Source organism: Bos grunniens, chromosome 20, assembly GCF_055505025.1.
Source record: "Bos grunniens cultivar Pamir isolate PY7600 chromosome 20, Bosgru_T2T1.0, whole genome shotgun sequence".
In the NCBI taxonomy this organism is placed as follows: Eukaryota; Metazoa; Chordata; class Mammalia; order Artiodactyla; family Bovidae; genus Bos; species Bos grunniens.
This window is the reverse complement of record NC_141184.1, coordinates 3,899,766-3,916,422: the sequence shown is the minus strand read 5'-3', so window position 1 is coordinate 3,916,422 and position 16,657 is coordinate 3,899,766. Positions and strand designations below refer to the sequence as shown.

Here is a 16,657-nt window from a genome sequence, read left to right as displayed (position 1 = left end):
GCACTCAATGTTGCAGCAAATTTGGAAAACACAGCAGTGACCACAGGACTGGAAAAGGCCAGTTTTCATTCCAATCCCAAAGAAAGGCAATGCCAAAGAATGCTCAAACTACTGCACAATTGCCCTCATTTCACATGCTAGTAAAGTAATGCTCAAAATTCTCCAAGCCAGGCTTCAACAGTATGTGAACAGAGAACTTCCAGATGTTCAAGCTGGATTTAGAAAAGGTGGAGGAATCAGAGATCAAATTGCCAGCATCTGTTGGAACATAGAAAAAGCAAGAGAGTTCCAGAAAAACATCTACTTCTGTTTCATTGACTACACTTAAGTCTTTGACTGTGTGGATCACAATAAACTACAGCAAATTCTGAAAGAGATGTGAATACCAGACCATCTTACCTACTTCCTGAGAAATCTGTATGTAGGTCAAGAAGCAACAGTTAGAGCCAGATGGAACAACAGACTGCTTCCAAACTGGGAAAGGAGTATGTCAAAGCTGTATGTTGTCATCCTGCTTATTTATTTGACTTCTATGCAAAGTACATCATGTGAAATACTGGGCTGGATGAAGCACAAGCTGGAATCAAGATTGTCGGGATAAATTATCAATAATCTCATATATGCAGATGACATTACCCTTATGGCAGAAAGAGAAGAGGAACTAAGAGCCTCATGATAAAGGTAAAAGAGGAGATTGAAAAAGCTGGCTTAAAACTCAACATTCAAAAAACTAAGATCATAGCATCTGGTCCAATCACTTTGTGGCAAAAAGATGGGGAAACAATGGAAACAGTTACAGACTTTGCTTTCTTGGATTCCAAAATCACTGAAGATGGTGACTGCAGCCATGAAATTAAAAGCTGCTTGCTCTTTGGAAGAAAAGTTATGGCAAATCTGTACAGCATATTAAAAAGCAGAGACATTACTTTGCCAACAAAGGTCTGTCTAGTCAAAGCTATGGTTTTTCCAGTAGTCATATATGGATGTGAAAGTTGGACCATAAAGAAAGCTGAGTGCTGAAGAACTGATGCTTTTGAACTGTGGTGTTGGAAAATACCCTTGAGAGTCCCCTGGACTGTAAGGAGATCAAATCAGATCAGATCAGTCGCTCAGTCATGTCCAACTCTTTGCGACTCCATGAATCGCAGCACGCCAGGCCTCCCTGTCCCTCACCAACTCCCGGAGTTCACTCAGACTCATGTCCATCCAGTCAGTGATGCCATCCAGCCATCTCATCCTCTGTCGTCCCCTTCTCCTCCTGCCCCCAATCCCTCCCAGCATCAGAGTCTTTTCCAATGAGTCAACTCTTCGCATGAGGTGGCCAGCTTTAGCATCATTCCTTCCAAAGAAATCCCAGGGCTGATCTCTTTCAGAATGGACTGGTTGGATCTCCTTGCAGTCCAAGGGACTCTCAAGAGTCTTCTCCAACACCACAGTTCAAAAGCATCAATTCTTCGGTGCTCAGCCTTCTTCACAGTCCAACTCTCACATCCATACATGACCCCAGGAAAAACCATAGCCTGGACTAGACGAACCTTTGTTGGCAAAGGAAATCAACCCTGAATATTCATTGGAAGGACTGAAGCTGAAACTCCAATCCTTTGGCCACCTGAGGTGAAGAGCCGACTCATTAGAAAAAACCCTGATGCTGGGAAAGATTGAAGGCAAGAGGAGAAGGGGGCAACAGAGGGTGAGATGGCATCACCGACTCAATGGACATGAGTTTGAGCAAGCTCTGGGAGATGGTGAAGGACAGGGAATCCTGGCGTGCTGCAGTCCAGGGGCGTCCCAAAGAGTCAGACACAACTGAGAGACTGAACAACCACTAGCTAGGTGGCGATAGTGGTAAAGAATTGGCCTGCAATGCAAGAGACATGAGTTCAATCCCTGAGTCAAGAAGATCTCCTGGAGGTGGAAATGGCAACCCACTCCAGTATCCTTGCCTGGAAAATCCCATGGACAGAGGAGCCTGGAGGGCTACAGTCCCTGGGGTCATAAAAGAATCAGACGTGATGAGTACCCCTCACACATGTGGGAACAGTACTTGAGTAACTCTTTTTCTGAAAAAAGAAATTTTCCTTAACAACCAAAGCTCTTTTGGTATAGGTACTTGCCCACAAGTCCCTGGGCCATCCTGGCAGGTATCTGAAGGGTTACACTGGACCACAGAGAGTGGGTGGCAGCCAGTGGATGGTCATAAAAGCAAGTGTCTGGTTTGGGCGAGGCAGAGAAGGTGGGGATGATAAGGCACTGTGCAGAGCCCCTGGTAATGAGTTCCTCAGCAAGGTGAGTGTCAAGGGCCCGGCACTCAGCCCATAACCGAACTCTTGGCCATGGCCTGTTTGAGCCCAGGCTTCCTGCTTCCTCGGGTCAAGGGCTTTGACGTCAACCCCTGGAGGGCTATTCGCGGGCTTACAGACCTGGCCCATCGTCCAGGTAACTGGTGATCTGGGGCCCATACAGATTAGACAGTCAACAGGTGCTGACTGGCCAATGGACAACCAAACTTTGCAATATCTATCAAAGCAGGGCCCTGGTGTCTGATATGGGAGAATACACTGTGATTATTTCACATTTTAGTTAGGAAAACAAGAAAGTAAAACAAACCTGCTTGAATTCTATGCAATAATTTTAAAAGGGGAGGAAACAAATTAGGTATTAATATCCTGGTGTAAGTGTGTGACCCCAGTCACTGCTTGTAGTTGGTCAGTCATTCAGTCGTGTCTGACTGCGACCCCATGGGCTGCAGCACACACCTCTCTGTCCCTCTCCATCTCCTGAGTTTGCCAAAGCTCATGTCCACTGAAGCATGATGCCTTCCAACCATCTCATCCTGTTACCCCCCTTCTCCTTCTGCCTTCAATCTTTCCCAGAATCAGGGTCTTTTCCAGTGAGCTGGCTCTTTGTATCAGGTGGCCAAAGTATTGGAATTTCATCTTCAGCATTAGTCCTTCCATGACTATTCAGGGTTGATTTCCTTTAGGATGGACTGGTTTGATCTCCTTGCAGTCCAAAGGACTCTCAACACTACAACTGAAAAGCATCAATTTTTAAATGCTCAGCCTTCTTTATGGTTCAACTCTCACCTCTGTACATGCCTACTGGAAAGACCATAGCCTTGACTATATGGACCTTTGTTGGCAAAGTGATGGCTTTGCTTTTTAATACACTGTCCACTGGGGGAAGGAATGGCAAATCAATTCAGTAAATTTTCCATGAGAACCTCATGAACTGTATAAAAAGAAGTCTGTCCCTGGGCATTCCAAAAAACAGGGAAAAGCTCTTGCTCATGTAGTTGTGTTTCCCCAACTGCCTTCCTCACCCCGCTTTCTGAACTCAGGGGAAAAGCTAGTGTGATGTGGCTGTGTTAACACCTTTCTTCCTGCCCTGCGAGCCCTTGGGGAGTCTCCACCTCACACCCGCCTGTTTCCATCCCGACAGAGGCTCTGGAATGAGGACAAAGCCTGGGGACTGTTCCAAACCCTGGTAACGAGCAGATTTATTGCACATAAAAAGATGATTACCATTCAAAAAATCAGATTGTTCCCATATGACATAAAGTCATATTCTTCTGACCTTTACTTGGGAGGACATACAATCTTTATCCTTTATGGGGAAGGGGGACCTACCACAACTCTTTTTCAAAGTAACTTTTAAGCCTCTTTTACAGAAACACACACAGCATTCTGCTGATGCTTCTTTCACAACCAGCTATGGTGGGGGTGGGGTGGGGGGATGGCCTGGTGGAAAGCATTTGCCAATTTCCATGGTATAAACACTCCCACCGAGGCTGATGTCAACTGCCCAGGCGACATCACTGAACGTGGAGTTTAGAGGTTTGCAAGGTGGCACATGGTTACAAAGCGTCTCCATACAGAGGAGATGCTGCTGTCGCTCAGCCGCTAAATCATATCTGACGCTTTGCGATCCTAAGGACTGCAGCACACCTGGCCTCCCAGTCTTTCACCATCTCCCAGAGTTCACCCAAGTTCACTGAGTCAGTGTGCCATCCAGAGAAGGTGGGATGGTAAGGCACTGCTCAGAGGCGACACAGGCAAGTATTGTCAAGAGGATAAACAACAGCAAAACCTTTAAAAACTGGGAAGTGATGAGATTTCAGTGTTTTAGTTTTGGTCTTTTTTTATTTTATGTTACTTTATTTGTTTATCTATTCTCTGGACCTTGGTACCCAGACCAGGGATCGAACCCAAGCCCCCTGTAGTGGAAGCTAACCACTGGTGCCCCAGAGAAGTCCTAATCTTCTTTAGAACATGATGGTTTCCCTGCAAGTTTCTTTTGATTTTCAACAAACCAGCTCACAAATTTCCTGATGAGGTTAAGAGTCAGCTCTGGAGACCTGGTGCGTGCTCGCACAGCACACTGGCTCCAACAACCGAGAAGCCGCTCACTGTCACCAATCACAGTCCCTTCCCAGGATGAAGGGGAACAGGAGTGAAAACTGAGCCCAGTGGCTCTCAGCGGGGGTGCTACCCCTCCCCCACCCCCAGGAGATGCTGGGGACATTGGGGGACACTTTGGTTTTCAGAAAGCAGAAGGAGAGGGCAGTGTTGTGGGGGTATAGTGGGTGAGTCCAGCAAGGTTGGTACATATTCTTCCAGGCACAAGACAGGCTGCCTCAACAAGAGATCTAGAGCATCTCCAAGGTGGGGAAACCCTGGCTCTTCTATCAGGCAGCAGTCCTCCGCATCAAATACACACTGTCAGTTCTGTGTAGATGACCGTGCAGAGGCTCGTAGCCACAGAATTCTATGAATGAACAGAGTAAGCAGAGCTTCTCCCCTGTCCACTTACTACTACTCCGAGAGAAAGTGATATATCATTGGTATAAAATGATAGTTTCAAACTAACTCTCAAGCTTAAGGTTTAAAATGATAATCCCCCAAACTACTGGCTTGTAAAATCAAGAAAAAAAAAAATTAGTGAGATTCCTGATCCTTTAGAATCCCTGAAATAAGACCTCAGCCCTACAGAGGCGTTTTTAAGGAGAAGAAACACACACGTGGCTGCTGCAGTCAGCACCCTGATCAACTTGATTTCAAGAGCTGTTTTTGACTAAGCACCAAGTCTAGGGAGAGTCCAGTCTCAGACTGAGTGCATGATGCATGGCCCACCTGTGAGTGTACACGGTCTGCCCGGTGCCAGCTCTGGAGGACGGATTTTGTCCATTGAGTCCTAACTGCATGTTCAGGGCCTCACACGCATAGCTTGTCATCAGCCACGGCGGGAGCATTTAGCCCATGGGAACCAGAACACATGACAAATCAGAGCCTCCAAGAAGCTGTTGTTAAACAGTTACCAGCAAAGCACTGGGCCAGCCTGCCCTGTCTCAGGGTATGTGAATGTGTGAGTATAAATCAATATAAACTATGAATGCACACACACACACACAGGTCTCTCTTGTTCAACAAAACAAAATTCTAAAAACTTCCCACCCTTGACCTGGAAGCTTAGCTTACCCTAGATTTTGAAAAGTTATTAATAACAAGCTCATGCTATATCTTTGGGGATTCCCTGGTGGCTCAGATGGTAAAGAACTGCCCGCAGTGCAGGAGAGCTGGGTTCAACCCCATCGGCCAGGAAGATCCCATGAAGAAAGGAATGGCTGTTGTCTTTGCTCTGAAAAAGACCTGCTATTATTATGACAAAGGTTAATTTGTAGAAAAAGCATTCAAGTCTTCTCTTAAGGAAAAGCAATGCTGAATCAGCCAAAATGAAAGGGGTGCACCGAATGTCTGAAAATAGAATTGATCTCAATGAACATATCTACTGTTGCTCACAGAATATATGGAGTTCTATTTCTAACTGCATAATTACTCCAGACACCCAGGAACATTGACTATAGAGGTTAAAATATGTGTTAAACAAACCTTTTGGCCAAAAGAGTTATTTCAAAGCCAGATGTAGGTTTTGAAAGAAAAGAAAGTGTTAGTCACTCAGTCATGTCGGACTCTTTGTGAAGTCACAGACTGTAGCCTGTCAGGCTCCTCCATCCATGGGATTCTCCAGGCAAGATACTGAAGTGGGTTGCCATTCTGTTCTCCAGGGCATCTTCCTGACCCAGAGCTCAAACTCGGGTCTCCTGCATTGCAGGCGGATTTTTTATCATCTGAGCCTCCAGGTTTTGAAGGCATCCCCAGACATCTAGCAGTCAGCTAACCCCAGCATCACACAGTCTATTCCATCTCTGCCATCCTAGGTCGAAAGAGGTCACTGCTGAGCACAAGGAGTCTTTCCCTGATCCTGTGGGAGCTTTCCACTGAAACTCACTCTCTCAAGTTAGCCATCTATAACTGGACCCGAAACACCCACACAGTGGGAGATGAGGGGGCGGCGTGTCCCCTGGGCTAGAACCTCCCTGACGATGGCGCCCACCTTCCCCATGAGGTTCCAACCAAGCCAGCTAACTGGTTCTTTCAGGAACTCTGGGCTTGTGACCCCCAGCTGAGGAGTTAGGTGACCAGAGCCACGTGCCTGCCAGGCTGGAGTCCAGTTCACAGGATGCTCCTCCAGGGAGAAGGGCACACTTGGGCAGGATGTCTTGGGTTCTCCTCCTGGAGGTGATTCTGTATCTCCAAAGCTTTTACCTCCCAGAAAACCCCATAAATGTTAAGAAACACTTTGAAAATTCTTCTGAGACCTTCAGGAGTTCTCATGATTCTAGAAAGCTAGAATTTTCAAAAAATCTTACTTTTTAAGTGGGGAAAGACAATTAACTACAGTGTAAGTCATTACATACTAGAATGAAACGTAAGAGAAACGCTGAGGATGAGGGCAAGCCCAAACAGGTGAGCTTGAAATAACTCTGGCAAATACAGGGACAGAAATGTTTTCTATTATTTACCGCTGGTGCCCTCTGGTGGATTTGGAAAAGGTCCTACGTTCCCACATTTCATTTATCACTTTACAGGCTCTTACAGGCGGAATCTCAATAATTAATGCATATAATTCAATGATTGTCTTTAGGAGTTTTATTAAGAAGCTACGTTCAGGAGTTCTGAATTATTAACTCATTTTTTAAGGTTTACTGAAAAAAATATGATGGGATAATCAAACCTGATTCTTCTTCTATAAGTCACTAACAACATTTGAGATGGCAATTTCTTCTTGGAATCGATGCAAAGTATTCGTATTCAGCAACTGCCAATGGACTGGGTTCAGATGAAAAGCCAGCTAGCAACTGAAATTAAACACCTGCTTTCTGATCTACCCTAAAGCAGGTGAGGACAGGGAGGTCTCTCCCCCTGACACATGAAATAATAAATGCCTCTTGTGAGGAGAGAAAGTACAACCACACACTGCAAAGTTCTGACCTGCTTTTATGTCAAAACAAGGCATGGACTTGGACACTGCTCTTACAGTCCCATGGACAGAGGACCCTGGTGGGCTACAGTCCATGGGGTCGCAGAGTCGAACACGACTGAGCGACTTCACTTCACTTCACTTATGAAGTCACAAGACGCTGATTACCCATCCTACCAGCTCTCCAGGAGCATGACTTTCGATGCTAAGGTGGTAACTACTGAGCAGAACAGCTGTCTTTTTGTCTCCTGCTCTGGCTTCCCAGGTGGCTCAGTGATAAAGAATCCACCCGCCCATGCCGGAGACCTGAGTTCCATCCCTGGGTCGGGAAAATCCCCTGGAGAAAGCAATGGCAACCCACTCCAGTATTCTTGCCTGGAGAATCCCATGAAGAGAGGAGCCTGGTGGGCTACAGTCCACCAGGAGCAAAGAGTCGGACACGACTGAACAGGCAGGCAGGCAGGGTATATGCCCAGCAGAGGGACTGCTTGGTCCTATGGTTGTTCTAGTTTCTAGTTTTCTGGCAATGGAGGGTGTTCGCTGTAAAAGGCCAGAAAGGGAACAGGTGAAGGAGGGGACGAGGGGATGGAGAAAGGCGTTGTAAGCTTTGTAATCGCTTTGGTGTCTGCATTAATATAACTCCTAGGTTATTTCTCCCTTCTATTTCATCTAAATACATTCCCTTGCTTTCTTCCCTAATGCTTATGGTAATAACCCTGGTAAATCGCATCTGTTTTACTGGGAAATGATATAAATATTGCTGAAAGTTGACTCAGCGGTGTTCGCTGGCGAAGCGCCGCAGCGTCTTACAGGGAATTCCCTGAGTTAGGAACCTTCGCGGCGCTTTGTAAACCAGCCTTCGGGCGTTTACAAGCTGCTCCGCGGAAAAGGTTCGAACCACCCTCCCGCCCCGCGCGGACTTACCGCCCTTTTCCCCCCAGCCCGGCCACTCCGCGGGTCCAGGAGGACGCCGGACGCTCGGGCTCCCGGGCGAGGCCGCTGCGGGTCCCACGGCGCAAGCAGGTGCCTGCGGGAAAACAGCGGCGAGACCTCGGTGAGACCCGGCTGCGCGAGGGGGGCTCCGGGGAACCCCGCCCGCGCCGTCTGGACCCACCTGCACACCCACCTGCGCCAGCAGCAGCACCCAGAGCGCCGCGCGGCCGAGGACCCGCATGGCCCGGCCGCCCAGCGCGCCCCGCGTCCGCCGCCCGCGCTGCGCCGCCGCGGGGAGAACGCACGGCTCCATCTAGGGGCGCTCGGAGGGGCCCGGGCCGCGGGAGGCTCCCCAGCCCGGCGGCCCTGCGAAGCGGGCACCGAGGACCAGCCCGGTCGGCACGCAGCACGGTGTCCTGCGGTGGATGCGCCGCCCGCGCCGGGGTTATTACTGCGGCTCCGCGCCGCGCGGGGGGCGGAGTGGCGGCCGCGGGGGCGGCGGGGGCGGCGGCGGAGCGCCCGCCCGCACCGTGGGAGAGACGGGGAGGGCAGGCGAGGGGAGGGGACGGGGAGAGGCAGGAGAGAGGGCGGCGGGGTGGGGCGCGAGGAGAGGAGGACCTGGGAGAAGCCGCGCGCTCCCGGGCTCGCAGTCGGCGCGCCTGGCCGGCCGTCCCGTGGGCTCGCGGGTGGCCGGGGCGGGGGGACCCGGGGTGGGGGCGGTGAGCCGCTTGAGGCCGCCCGCCCCGAGCGCTCCGGCCTGCAGTCCGCGGCTGGACAGGGCTCGCACCTCGCGGCGCGGCGCCCCGGCGCTCCCCGGTCCCCACTCCTGAGAGCCAGGCTTGCGCATCCAGAGGCCGACACCTGCCGCCCGCCGGCAAGCGGCGGGACAGCAACCCCTGGGCCTGCCCTTCCGCCCCGGGGGCGGGGCGGGGCGGGGGGGGGGGTCGAGTGTGAAACAGGAGTGCCCAGACCTCCTGGCCGATGCGCGCGTCTGAGAGCAGAGGACGCGAACAGGCATCGCCCGCCGACTCGGCAGGCGCTGCGGGTGGGGAAAGCTCCGGCCTCCGTCCCGTCGGCCCTGGGCCTCTGGGCTCCGGGGATCCTGGCCGCCGCGGACTGGCCTTGCTCTGAGCGCGCCTGTCCCGGGGCCGCTGGGGCCCTACGTGCAGCCGATAGGGAAGGCTTTGGCTTCGCGGGTGGGTGCGGGCCGGGGCCAGTTCCTGCGCTGCTGTGTCAGTCGCGCTAGGAGGCTGAGGACGCGCCGCCACCCGCCCGCCTACCAGCCCAGCCCGGGTTCTACACCTGTTGATGGCTCTGTGTGTGAACGCACGTGTGTGTTTGAACGTGAGCGCACACGTACCTGCGCTAGGTGTACGTGAATGTGCATTAGAACCGGTTTCTGTGTCCTTCCTCCCGCGTCCGCCGCCGTGCCTGTGTGCGCGCTGGAGCCTCAGCGCACCGGATTCTCCGGCGTGTGTCCTGCCTGTGACCACTCCGTTCTACTCACTGCTCCTTGGCCTCCCAGACCTCTTACCTCCTGGAGGTCTCCGGAATCTGGGCTCCTGCTTCGTGGTCCCAGTCCCCTGCACATTCAGTTAAGCCCGTCTTGGCCGGTTTTTGCACATTTTGGAGTGGAAATTGGTGGCAGTGGTCTCTGGACCCCCCTTCGCCCGGCTCGCCCTGAGCCAGTGGGTGCCTCTGATTTCTGGCAGCTCGGCGGTGCAGGCTTACTGGGCAGACACGGAGCACCCTCAGGCTGTGAAGGGCAGACTCCGTCTCCATCTCTCGCTCTCTTTCTCATATTTATTTATTTGAAAACACTCTGCAGAAGTGGGAGAAATTTTACAAAAAGTCGTGCTTTGGGAAGTGGGCTTAAGCCCCTCCCCATCCCCTCCGGCACGAAGTTCCTAACTGGTGTGTGCCTTGGTGTGCCCACAGCCAGTCTGTCAGGGGCTCATTGGAAGCTAGCAAAGGTTCTGCAGGAGGCAGAGAGTCCCTTTGTCTTGAGTACTGGGCATTGCATGCTTGGTAAACCGGGGATCTCTAATTATCGCTAATTGCGTCGAAGTGTGCAAGGGCATCAGGTTTTCCAAGTTTAGCTACCATCATGCCCATGGCTCTCTTTAAGTTCATCAGATGGAATGAAAGAAGAATGGCCAGTAAAAAGGATCCACTTTTGGAATTCTTTTATTCCCCTTTTGGAATACAACCAAAATCAATCTTTCCATCGTTAAGAAGCGATATCCTTTACAATGATGAAGGTTTTCCAGGTTTTTTAGCCCCTCATTGAATCTGGTGCTCATCCTAGATGACATAGATGAAGGGTCTACTGCAGCCTGGGGGCAAGGTTGGGGGCTGAGATGAAGGAAATGGAGGGACTGGGTATAGAAGGGCCATAGAACACGGTGGAGCCCATTTGTGATTTATAATAAGATATGTGTATTTGGTCTCCTCCAATTCCTAGCACAGAGCGCTCCAAATTTGGAATTTCCTGAGTGCTGAGAGAAATAAAGGTAGCTTTTGTTATGTTAATGTGGTGACTTTGCACCCAAGGGGAGACCAGTTGCCCAGGGACCTAATCCTGTGGCTGTGCTGTGCTCAGTTGCTCGGTGGCCTCTGACTCTCTGCGACCCCTTGGACGGAGCTGCCAGAAGCTGCCATAATTCCAAGAATTGGCCTCAAAGAAATGGAAACCAACGCACCCGGGAACTGAAAATTAACTGTACCTAAAACAATGAAGATGATGCTGATCAGACCACTGATGACCAATTTCAAGATGACTGTCAGAGTTGACTGCTGTTTCTGCGTATAGTCCCATTCTGTGCAGAAAACCTCTTGCCCCACTGGTTGCTAGGGATGGGGGGGGGGTCAGCCTGCAGACAGACGTCCACCCCGCCCCCCCACAGTTGCCCACATCAGAAATAAAGTGAACTTTCCTTTCCACCAACCTGGCCTGTTTATTGGCTTTTGGGCAGCAAAGAGCCAGACCCCACCATACACCTCTCGGCATCATGACTGGTAAATGTTGGTCATCTTGCCTGTCCAGGCAGGTGTCCTGTGTCTGGCTGTCCTGTAACCCTAGGGCAGGGGACCCCTCGGGACTGGAGAGAAGGGGAGGTGAGGAAGCACATGTGTGCAGACTTCCTTTTCAGGTTTTGTTTTGGCCACTTTGTAAAGTGAACTGCAAAGACTTCCAGGTGATTTCTTTGCTCTGGAACATTTCGAACAAGTGGCCATTGTCTGGGCCTCCCCAGGATGCTGAGTCATGGTAGAACGTTAGCGTTTTCATCCCCTGTGATCTGCTGCTGCCGGTTTTTCCATCTCTGCCTCTGGAATTCACCCGACATGTGCCCTACTTGGGCTTTCTGGGTGGCGCTAGTGGTAAAGAGCCTCCCTGTCAATATAGGAGACATAAGAGATGCAGGTTTGATCCCTGGGTGGGGAAGATCCCCTGGAGGAGGGCATGCAACCCTCTCCAGTACTCTTGCCTGGAGAATCCCAAGGACAGAGGAGCCTGGTGGGCTACAGTCCATGGGGTCACAGAGTCGGACATGACTGAGCAACTAAGCGTAGCACAGTGTTTAGCACTCAGTTCAGTTCAGTTCAGTCGCTCAGTCTTGTCCGACTCTTTGCGACCCCATGAATCACAGCACACCAGGCCTCCCTGTCTATCACCAACTCCCAGAGTTCACTCAGACTCATGTCCATCCAGTCAGTGATGCCATCCAGCCATCTCATCCTCTGTCGTCCCCTTCTCCTCCTGCCCCCAATCCCTCCCAGCATCAGAGTCTTTTCCAATGAGTCAACTCTTCACATGAGGTGGCCAAAGTACTGGAGTTTCAGCTTTAGCATCATTCCTTCCAAAGAAATCCCAGGGCTGATCTCCTTCAGAATGGACTGGTTGGATCTCCCTGCAGTCCAAGGGACTCTCAAGAGTCTTCTCCAACACCACCATTCAAAAGCATCAGTTCTTCGGTGCTCAGCCTTCTTCACAGTCCAACTCTCACATCCATACATGACCACTGGAAAAACCATAGCCTTGACTAGACGGACCTTTGTCGGCAAAGTAATGTCTCTGCTTTTTAATATGCTGTCTAGGTTGGTCATAGCTTTCCTTCCAAGAAGTAAGCGTCTTTTAATTTCATGGTTGCAGTCACAGGTCAATATAGAGTTTAGAGAACTGCTGATGTTACAAAATAACAAAAACCGTTACTGAAAAATGGAAGGTATATTTGTATGTATGTCTAAGCAAGGTTGATAAAAATTTTACTCTACAGGTGAGATGACTATACTCTAACATACACTGCTTTCTTTGTAACTGAATATCAGGGAATTAAGCTAAAATCCTTTTGAAAAAGTGAAAGTAAATACTGGTGATAAAAATAATAAGATACATGGGAAGAGAAAAGTAATGAGATTTTGAATATTTAGAGAACAGCAACAGAAAAATAAAAATCAGGCATAGGTGTGACAACCGAAGATATAAAAAAAAATTAGTACACATGATAAATTAAATTTGCTTATTATAAAACAAGATCTTAGATTTTGTTATGGAAGTAAAACTTGGTCATGTACTCGTAAATGTACCATGTACTGCAAAGGAAAACTGAAGGACTGAATGAATTGTTATTTTCATATTAAATTATTTATCAGGTAAAATTGAGAATGCCAAGATAAGATGCTAGGTCTGTTTCCTATCCTATAGGAGGCTTCATTTTCCCATCTGTGTAATGGACATGATAAAAATAGAAACTACTCCAAAAGGTTAGTATGAGGACAGATAAGTGAATGTTTACAGAGAACTTAGAACAACGCCTGGAATGTAGAAACTGATATGTGAATTTAACAGCACTTTAACTTAAATGCATTTTAGTGCACGTGAATGAAAAATAATGCATGTTATTTTAAAAAATAGAACAAATGAGAAAAAAACCAGTTGGCAGAATCAGATGAGTGTAGAGCAAATTCAGCATGAGCATCAACATTCCCCTTGCTCCAACCGTTGCGTCCAAGCCCAGTTGATTTACATGGGAAATATTTGCAATGATCCTTCCAGAATAAAGATTGCATCTCTTGAACAGAGTTCAGCATTTCTGCAGCCCCAAGACTGAGAATTGCACAGCAAATCTGATGTGACAAATTGGATTCCTTTTTCCCATATCACGTCTCATTTGTGAAGACTTGGATAACTGGAAAAAACTGCCCATCTGACTCACACAAACTATGGGGAAAGAGAACCCAGTCTTTCTCTTTGCTAAAGGATCTGGGAAAAGTCTGGATAATTCCCAGAGATGAAGAATGCCATCTGTAATGTTGTGAACACCACAGTTTGTGTTTAACTTAATGCCCTGGGTAAGATTCAAATGGGAAACCATGTCTTGGACAACTAATTAACATCATGACTCTGTCACTGAGCAATTTTAGTTCAGCTGTCTCATTCTATCTTCATGAGGTGGAAAAAAAAACAAAAACAAGTTCTCAAGCTATAAAATTTCAAATCAGTAACCACATGACACTATTTTACAGATCTCTATCTGTATCAGAGTAAATAAATACTCTATCAGAGTATTTATTGGTATTTTATTAAGGTTGCTTTATGAACAAAATCAGCTGTGGGTCTGTAAGGTCACTAAGATACAAAACTTTCCATTAGTTCCTGATAACTGAGCAATCCTATGTTTGGGGAAATTTGGATTTGAAATGATTACTTCTTAATAATGCAAATAAAATCTTCTCACTTGCTAGCTTTCTTTACCCATTCCCTCAAAAGAACCAATGAGTTTGGCTAATGTCTCTAAAATATCTTTGAGTCACACTTCTGTCATGTGAGTGTATGTTCCTCGGTTCTTTGTCTCGTCACAACAAAGATTTGGAGCAACGGACATTAAAGCCCTTGGCGCGTCACAGCTCTCAGGTCTTGGACAAACTGTGCTACAGCTCTTAGGCAAATCAGTGTTACAGCTCCATTTTATTTAGAAGATAGCAGGAGAATCCAAGACTCGAAGAGAAGGGAGTGGAGGAGTGCATGGGGAAGGAGAAAGAGAGAGAGAGAGAGATAGAGAAAGAGAGAGAGAGTGTGTGCCCATGCACGCGGGAGAGAAAGTCCGAGAGAAAGCACTTTGGCTCCTCCTTTTATATGTTTTTTCCTCCACCTAGGCCTGCCCTATGCAAATTGGGCTTAGCCAGGAGTGCTGTTTGTTCTGTTTGTTCTGCCTGAAGTCTTCACTCTGGTCCTTGGACCTTCCTTGTCTTTTAGCCACCGCCATTTTGGACTCCTTTTCCCTATTCTACTTACCTAACACTTCCAATGTGATAGGAAACATCGAGGGGAGGAAAAAAAGGGGGTGCCAGAGGATGAGGTGGTTAGATAGCATCACTGACTCAATGGATGTGAGTTTGAGCAAACCCCAATAGACAGTGAAGGACAGAGAAGCCTGGCATGGTGAAGTTTGTAGGGTCACAAGGAGTCGGACATAGCTTAGCGACTCAGCAGAAACAACAACTGGTGTGATAAGCGTACAAATCTGATAGCATCCTTCAACAAAATTTGGGATTGAAAAATAAACTTGATATATAATAATGATTAATTAAATCAATACAAATGCAGATTATACTTTTTCAAACTGCCTTTAACGTTCAGGAGCCCCTCTTAGCAGGGACAGGCATGGGTTTAGACATTGAAAAGTCAGTGTGTAGAAAGAAAGCACTGTCGATCAATCTTGGGAAGCACTGTTCTCATACTTCCCTGTCCTTTCATGTCTGAAGGTGTGCTCACAAATGCCTTTCTCTTGTCTGGGGCTTCCCTGGTGGCTCAGCTGGTAAAGAATCCGCCTGCAATGTGGGAGACCTGGATTTGATCCCTGGGTTGGAAAGATCCCTTGGAGAAGGGACAGGCTACCCACTCCAGTATTTGGGCCTGGAGAATTCTGTGGACTGAATGGGTTCACAAAGAATCAGACATGACTGAGCGACTTTCACTTTCACTTTCTCTGCTTGTCTGGCTTTCTTCTTTCTCTTCCTCTGCCTGGTATGACATTCTCTGTTTGCTGGGGGGCCTTGTTTCTTGATCACCTTTCCCCTGGAATGCCTTGCTCGCTCCCACATCTCCCCCACCCAGAGGCACCCAGAATGCCATAGGGTTCAATACCTGTTAGTTACCTGGATGGTGGAACATATCTACCTTTGAGTTTCCTTTTACCTTTATAATTCTCAGGAAAACTCATAATTCTCACTCTCCTGGACAGTCATAGAAGAGCTGGTATCTTCTACTCCATTCTGCAAACCTCCAAACTCTGCTTCAGTGATGGGCGGAAAGTACAAGCCCCCCAAGGGTATTTCAGCATGCCAATGGTTGGAAGAAGGACATTATTTTTCTGCCCAGAGATGGAGTGGCTAGCATGAAGAAGTTATCTCCCCAGGTGGAACGCTGATTAACTGTGGACACTTAATCTCCGTGTCCTCTCTCTTGTCCATATGCTCTGCAGTTGAGTACAGCGAGGAGAATCTGAATCTGTGTTTTAGAACACAAACCAGAGTCAAGCCTTTCAATTCAAAATCTGCCCTCACATTTTAAAAGATTTGGGCTTCTTCTTTGTCATGCTTCAAGTCTAGATGGGGGCCGGAGGCAAAGTTGATCAGATTCCAGGAAAGGATCTGAACCAGTGAGATTCAGCCGCTGGTAGACCCCGGGTCACCTGGCGAGGGGAGACCGGTGCTCAGAGCTGGACCACACAGATGTCAGGTCAACTCAGAGCAATGTGGCAAAGCTGGGGCTGCAGTGGCTCCAGGCCCAGAGTGGAGACTCAGACAGAAACTGAGAGCAAAGGCCCATCGAAAGAGCGAAGCACAGGTGAGGTGGCCAGGTGGAGGAGACAGCTGTGAGCGTTTCTGCCCTTTGAGATGCTGGCACTCAGCAGCGCCTCCTCCTCCTGGTGTCTGTTTCCTGTTCTGAGCGGGTTGTGTGGTTTTTGATACAAGTGCCAACAAGCTGGGGGCTCATTCTCCTCAGTGAGATGGGTTTGCAATTCTGCCGGGGTCCAGCCCCGCTAGATCCAGGGAATTCGAAGCAGGGACGGCGTTGGCAAGGATCAGGAAACAACTGCTTAATTAAACGTTAATTAAGGATATAAAGACTGGTTAAATAAGGATAGCTCAGTGAGGAAATTCAGTGGAGAAAAGAGGCTGAATAATTCAGCCAGAAGGTGAGAGAAAGAACGACATGGGGAGACCAAGTTTCGGTGAACAAGGCCCGCACTTTATTCTCCAAAGTAGTTTTTATACCTTAAGTTATGCATAGAGGATAATGGGGGAAGGGGTAGAGTCTTGCAGCAAACCAGGCTTTCTTCCTGCAAACTTATCATATGCAAAAGTTTAGGTGATTTGCATCATCTTCTGGCCCAGAGGC

General features: G+C 48.6%; 1 protein-coding gene across 3 annotated transcripts in view; it reads right to left on the bottom strand.

Moving 5' to 3' along the window:
- Positions 1 to 8,693, bottom strand: part of ADAMTS16 (ADAM metallopeptidase with thrombospondin type 1 motif 16) — a 193,374-nt gene extending 184,681 nt beyond the window's left edge. For 2 of the 3 annotated variants that reach the window (XR_015149151.1, XM_086362465.1), the window contains exons 1-2: positions 8,435 to 8,693; positions 8,245 to 8,347 (exon numbers count right to left, since the gene is read on the bottom strand). Coding sequence is in view for 2 of the 3 variants with exons in the window: in XM_086362465.1 (XP_086218591.1) it covers positions 8,245 to 8,347; positions 8,435 to 8,566 (235 nt within the window). In the remaining variant the exon portion in view is untranslated. The remainder of the gene's footprint in view (positions 1 to 8,244; positions 8,348 to 8,434) is intronic. The other variant, XM_086362466.1, reaches the window with a different exon arrangement.
- Positions 8,694 to 16,657: the final 7,964 nt, after the last annotated feature.